This window comes from Lycium barbarum, chromosome 11 (genome assembly GCF_019175385.1).
Source record: "Lycium barbarum isolate Lr01 chromosome 11, ASM1917538v2, whole genome shotgun sequence".
Taxonomy (NCBI): domain Eukaryota; kingdom Viridiplantae; phylum Streptophyta; class Magnoliopsida; order Solanales; family Solanaceae; genus Lycium; species Lycium barbarum.
This window is the reverse complement of record NC_083347.1, coordinates 24,891,482-24,897,731: the sequence shown is the minus strand read 5'-3', so window position 1 is coordinate 24,897,731 and position 6,250 is coordinate 24,891,482. Positions and strand designations below refer to the sequence as shown.

At 37.8% G+C, this 6,250-nt stretch overlaps 1 protein-coding gene across 1 annotated transcript; it reads right to left on the bottom strand.

The window, feature by feature from the left end:
- Positions 1-2,067: 2,067 nt before the first annotated feature.
- LOC132619587 (uncharacterized mitochondrial protein AtMg00810-like) lies at positions 2,068-3,907 on the bottom strand. The gene is made up of 2 exons (XM_060334444.1): positions 3,035-3,907; positions 2,068-2,091 (listed from the first exon to the last, which is right to left on the bottom strand). Exons 1-2 carry the CDS (start codon positions 3,905-3,907, stop codon positions 2,068-2,070), a joined length of 897 nt encoding a protein of 298 aa, XP_060190427.1.
- Between the last annotated feature and the right edge of the window lie 2,343 nt (positions 3,908-6,250).

Below are 6,250 nucleotides of genomic sequence, written 5' to 3'. Positions count from 1 at the left end.
ATATACATTAGTGTTGAACAATTTTTCGTAAATATTATATATTTTTTGCATATTTATAAATATTATCTTAGTCTTTATTATTGTTTATAGTTTCACATCCTAAATTGATAATGAAAAAAAAAAACGTGACACATTCGAAGTAAATTTAAGCATTAATTTAAAAATAAGACGAAACCCTAAAAGATAAATAACGTAAAGCTAATGGCTACAAGTCTTCAAACAAAAAAGGACTTCGAGCACTTTTCAACCACTAAAACGACAATCCAAAGTATTTCGTATTCTTGATGTATTGAGCCTATCTTATTAATTGTAGGGTTCTATATAAAATATTGAAGTTCCGGAGTCTCAAAGCATGATTAATATACGGCTAAACTACGTAAAAAGGAGTGAAAATGTAATAAGATGCTGTTAGTGAAAAATGGTGGAGTCCTATAGCGCAGTATTTTACTGCGCTATAGGCGAGGGACAAATTGTTATAGCGCATTAAAATACTGCGCTAAAGCACTTAACGGATCCGTTACGGCTTTAGCGAAGTATTTTACTGCGCTAAAGGTAGTTTTGTAACATTTTTTTTTGTTGGGGTATTTTGGTTCAAAATATTTTTTTTGGGGGCATTTTGGTTCCGGACTCTGCTTCTTGCGAGCTAAGTATCACTAGGGTTGTTCATGGTTCGGTTTAGGTCGGTTATTGATGAAAACCATAACCAAACCAATTTAGTCGGTTTTTAAATGTCTAAAACCATAGCCAAACCAAATAAAATAATAACCAACGGTTTGGTTCGATTTTTCGGTTTATGACAAGCAACCATGAGACTGAGTAAAACATTAAAAAGTTGAAAAAGATGTGTTTTTTTTTTGTTCAAACGATAACTTTTATTTATAGTTTAAGGTGGAACATGCATCATAGAAACATTTTCACTATTAGTGATAGTGTAGTACTCAAGTTACCCAAAGCTGCTAAACTATTACATATAGAGCTAAAAACTTAGTAGTGACTGCACCATTTTTGTCATCTTTATACACATACCTGGAAATAAAGTAGAGCATAGGAGCTTTTAGTTGTTGTTACACACATACATATTAATTAAACATAAAGACCACCTAAAATTAAAATAAAAATATATGAAATAAAAAAACTTTGTGTAATGATCCCAAACTTTGGGGCAGTACTTGCATTCTGCCCTCAATTCTCCCATTTTATTAAAAAAACTTTGTGTAATGATCCCAAACTTCAGATGTTTTTCTATCATTATCCCCAAGGCTAGGTTCTCGACTATAAGGAATTGTTCTTTTCTGCTTTTTAGGAGGATTACCCACGGAAGAAGTATTAGGGCATTACCATGTGCTTGAGTTGTAGCAAATGTTGATGTTACTGAAGTATCTTCTATAGGAACCTCCAAATTTACAATCTCTGTCCTTTTCATATGAAAAATATTAGAAGTTTAGGACTCATTCAGACAAGAAAAAAGAAAGGTATAAATTCGAGGAAAAAAAAAAACCTAAAATCAAATGGCTGACAAAGAAAGGCTAAAAATTTAAGTTAAAGACATTAGACTCTAATGTGAGCTTCTGTTAGTAGGTTTACACTTAACACTTAAAAGAGTTAAAGGACTTAAAGACATGAGCTTGGACATATTCTTAAAAACATGATAAGTAGAACCAAAATCAAATTAATGATTAAAAGGTATAAAATATTTATAATTATTTATGAAAAACTAATATTATACATATAAATAATTATAAAATTTATGTATATAATTTATCGGTTTGGTTTGGTTATTTATTCGGTTATTTTTTAATAGAACCATAACTAAACCAAATATTATCGGTTTTTAAAATTTAAAACCAAATCAAACCAAATGTCGATATTTTTATTCGATTTGGTTAAATTTTCAGTTTGGTTTTGATTTTAATTAAAATCGTGAACAACCCTAAGTATCACCAACAGGATACTCATGATAAATCTCATGGACTACATTCTAAAAAGGTGGAGTACGACTTTTTGGGTAAAATAGTATTAAGCAAGAAAACACTATCAACATGTAAATATACAATTTAAAGTCTGAAATTAAGACTGAACTAAAAGCTGAGTCTGTAAAATGATAAATGTAGCTGAAGACAATTGAATTAATTCTGGAAAGAATCTTTTACTAAAAAGGTGTTTATACAATATGGCCTTGCGTACGTGAAAAATGTCACCACGCATGCGGAGTATTGGACTATCTTCCACCGCAAATATATAATACTATTCTCTACGAGTGTGGGGTAGCTAACCTTGACCCTTATGACACATATATATACTCATACAAGAAAGGTCAGCTAGCTCTTCCGTCAGAATGTGATCACACCAATAACTAGATTTGAACCAAGTAAAATAGCCACAAGCAATGAATCTCAACTAACTACAATAAGTCACGGGGCATTACCGAGCGCTCTTCCACATTTTACTATTTCCGTCGTTCATTACCTGTTATTGTCGTCCTTTGTTAAACTGACCAAAATAATCAAAAGAAGATAAAAATTCAATACACGTTGAAGTCTCTTATTAATTACTAATAGATAGGTTCCATGCGGGACCTTCATATAATATGGGAAGTCATCTCACCTAACGATCTAAATTTGATGATACCGTCATCTTTCTTTTTGCTTCTTTCTCATTCCTATTTCCTTAATGTTGTATCAACATCACATGTTTATGTATAGTGGTCGACGTAAGATTTAATACGTTAACTTGACGTAGTTTTTGTAGAAATATTTTCCGTGTCTCCTTTCATTCCTTGAATTGGTTAATATACAAAATATTCTGACCTAAAATAGGAGATTATATTACAAAATATACAAAATATTCTAACCTAAAAGAGGAGATTACAAAATATTCTAACTAATATTTACATAATCTATCACACCCCCGCAGTCGAAACGGGAGGTTTACGAACGCTTAGACTGTCTCGAAAATCTTCAAAAAGGACCCGAGGAAGACCTTTAGTGAAAATATCCGCAATCTGATATCGGGACGGGACATGAAGAACACAAACCTGTCCCCGCGCAACCTTCTCACGCACAAAATGAATGTCCATCTCAATATGTTTGGTGCGTTGATGTTGCACCGGATTTCCTGAAAGATATATGGCACTCACATTGTCACAATATACCAACGTAGCCTTGCGAACCGGACAATGTAGTTCCAATAAAAGATTGCGAATCCAGCAAGACTCAGAAACAACATTAGCAACACCTCTATATTCCGCTTCAGCGCTAGACCGAGAAAGAGTATGTTGTCGCTTTGACGACCAAGAAATCAAGTTGTCTCCCAAAAATACACAATACCCCGATGTAGAACGACGAGTATCCAGACATCCACCCCAATCTGGATCTGTGTATGAGACAAGGTCGGTGACTGAGGAGGGGTAGAGATGCAACCCATGGTCAAGAGTGCCCTGAATGTAGCGCACAATTCGCTTAAGAGCATGCATATGATCGTCCCTCGGAGAATGCATATGATCGTCCCTCGGATCATGCATATGTAAGCACACCTGTTGTACAACATAAGAAATATCTGGTCTCGTGAAAGTGAGATACTGAAGAGCACCTGCGAGACTACGATAATGAGTGGGATCCTCATAAGGAGCACCCGAAGTAGTACTGACCTTCGGTTTTGTGTCAACCGGAGTGAGAGAGGGCTTGCAAGAAGACATACCGGCGTGATCAATGATTTCCTCGGCATACTTCCGTTGAGAGAGGAACATCCCACTCTTGTGACGGGTCACAACAATACCAAGAAAATAATTCAAAGGACCTAATTCCTTCATAGCAAATTCGGAACCAAGACGATCCATAATGGAACGACGGAGAGTGTCTGAGGATGCAGTGAGAATAATATCATCAACATATAGTAAAATGTATGCCATGTCAGTCCCCCGTATAGTAGATGAACAAAGAATTATCGGACCTGCTATTTGAGAAACCAATGGAATACACAAAATCTGTAAATCGTTTATACCAAGCACGTGGAGCCTGCGTAAGTCCATAGAGAGACTTACGCAATAGACAACCATAATCAGGATGCGTGCGATCCCGAAAAAACCATAGGTTGATGCATATACACAGTTTCCTTGAGCTCACCGCGAAGAAAAACATTTTTTACATCCAGTTGATGTATAGGCCAATGCTTGGACAAAGATAGACTAAGAATAGTGCGGATAGTCGCCGGTTTCACCACCGGACTGAACGTCTCACCACAATCTATGCCAACCTGTTGAGTTTTGCCATCACCTACAAGTCGAGCTTTATGCCTCTCAAAATCACCATTAGACTTTTCTTTATGAGTAAAAATCCACATAGATCGAATAACATTAACATTAGGTGGACGGGGGACAAACTCCCACGTCTTATATTTAATAAGAGCATCAAATTCATCAACCATAGCCATTTTCCAATTCGGGTCACGAACGGCGGTCACAGGGTTACGAGGGAGAGGGGATTTCGTAACCATGGTATTCAAGTTAAACGTATGTTTTGGCGTAAAAATACCATTTTGACTCCGGGTCACCATTCGGGGCGGATTGGTAGAGTGGGGTGGTTGGGGTGATGTTTGTACGGGTGAGGGAGATGGAGCTGAGGGTTTTTGGCCCAAGGCAGAGGGTAGAGGGGTAGGCGCGGTAGGGGAGGTGGCTGCCAACGGAGGGGACTGGGCAGTACGTGCCACGGTGGGAGGGGGTAGTCGGCTGGGTGACGGGTGCCACGGTGGGAGGGGTAGCAGTCGGTTGGGTCACGGGTGCAGCGGGGGGTGGGCTGGGCAGATTACCGAGATCATTAGCCATATGATGCAACCAAAATGGTGAAATCCCATCGTCCAAAAAATCATAAGTAGTTGAAGTGGGAGAATGTAAATTGGAAAATGGGAAAACATTCTCATCAAAAATCACGTGACGAGAAATAATGATTTTGTTGGACGATAAATCATAACACTTATACCCCCTATGATTCGTAGGATACCCCAAAAAGACACACGGTGTAGACCGGGCTTGCAATTTGTGGATAGTCGGAGAAGGAAAGAGGGGATAGCATAAACACCCAAAAACCCGAAGATGAGAGTAAGATGACTTTCTTTGATAAAGCACTTGAAGAGGAGAAACATGACCTAATAATTTGCTTGGTAAAATATTAAGAAGATATGTTGCCATTTGTAAGGCGTGATGCCAAAACGAAGAGGGGGTGGGGAGAGGCATGAGCAAGGAGAGTCCGAGTGATATTATTGATAGATCGGATTTTTCTTTCGGCTTTCCCATTTTGTGATGACGTATGTGGACAAGAAAGACGAAAGGACATCCCATTAGACTCACAAACTTTCCCGAATTGTCCATTATCATATTCCCTCCCATTATCACATTGGACATTTTTAATATGACGTTCAAATTGGGTATGAATGTGGGCTTTTAAAACTAAGAATTTCGCATAAACATCGGATTTCTTAGCTAAAGGAAAAGTCCATAAAAACTTCGCAAAATCATCCAAAAAAAGAACATAATACCGATGTCCCAATGAACTTAACACGGGAGAGGTCCACAAATCACTATGAATAATATCAAATGGCATCAAAGTTTCAGAAATAGAAGAATCAAACGGCAACTTAACATGTTTACCAAGAACGCAAGAACGACAAATACTAGAATGACTAGATTTATTACATTCAATGCTTTTATTACACCTAAGACAAGCTAAAATAGAATTTCTCGGATGACCTAAACGAGCATGCCAAAAAGGAGAGGACAACGCCGCAAAGGTTGATGGAGTGGTGGTTGGATATTTGATGGTGGTGATTGGATAAAGATCTCCCCGAATATCACACCGCATTAGTGCCATCCCCGTCTGGAAGTCCTTCACAGAAAACCCATATGGATCAAATTCAACATACACAGAATTATCAGTAGTAAACTTCCGGACTGAAACTAAATTCTTAATGCGTTTAGGAGCATGTAAGACATTCTGTAAGGATAAAAGGGGATTTGGGGGAGGCAAACTAGTATGACCACAACCACGAATTGGAATCGAATGACCATTTCCCACAACAATACCATTATTTTGATTGCTCAAATTAAAATAAGACGAGAGATTACCGTCCGAGGATGTCATATGAGAAGTGGCCCCGGTATCCATGTACCAATTTGGATCGGGCGGGTTCAAGGTCATGGTGTGCATTGCGGACTCGACGTCAGTTGGAACTGTTATATCCCGTATTTTTATACATTGGA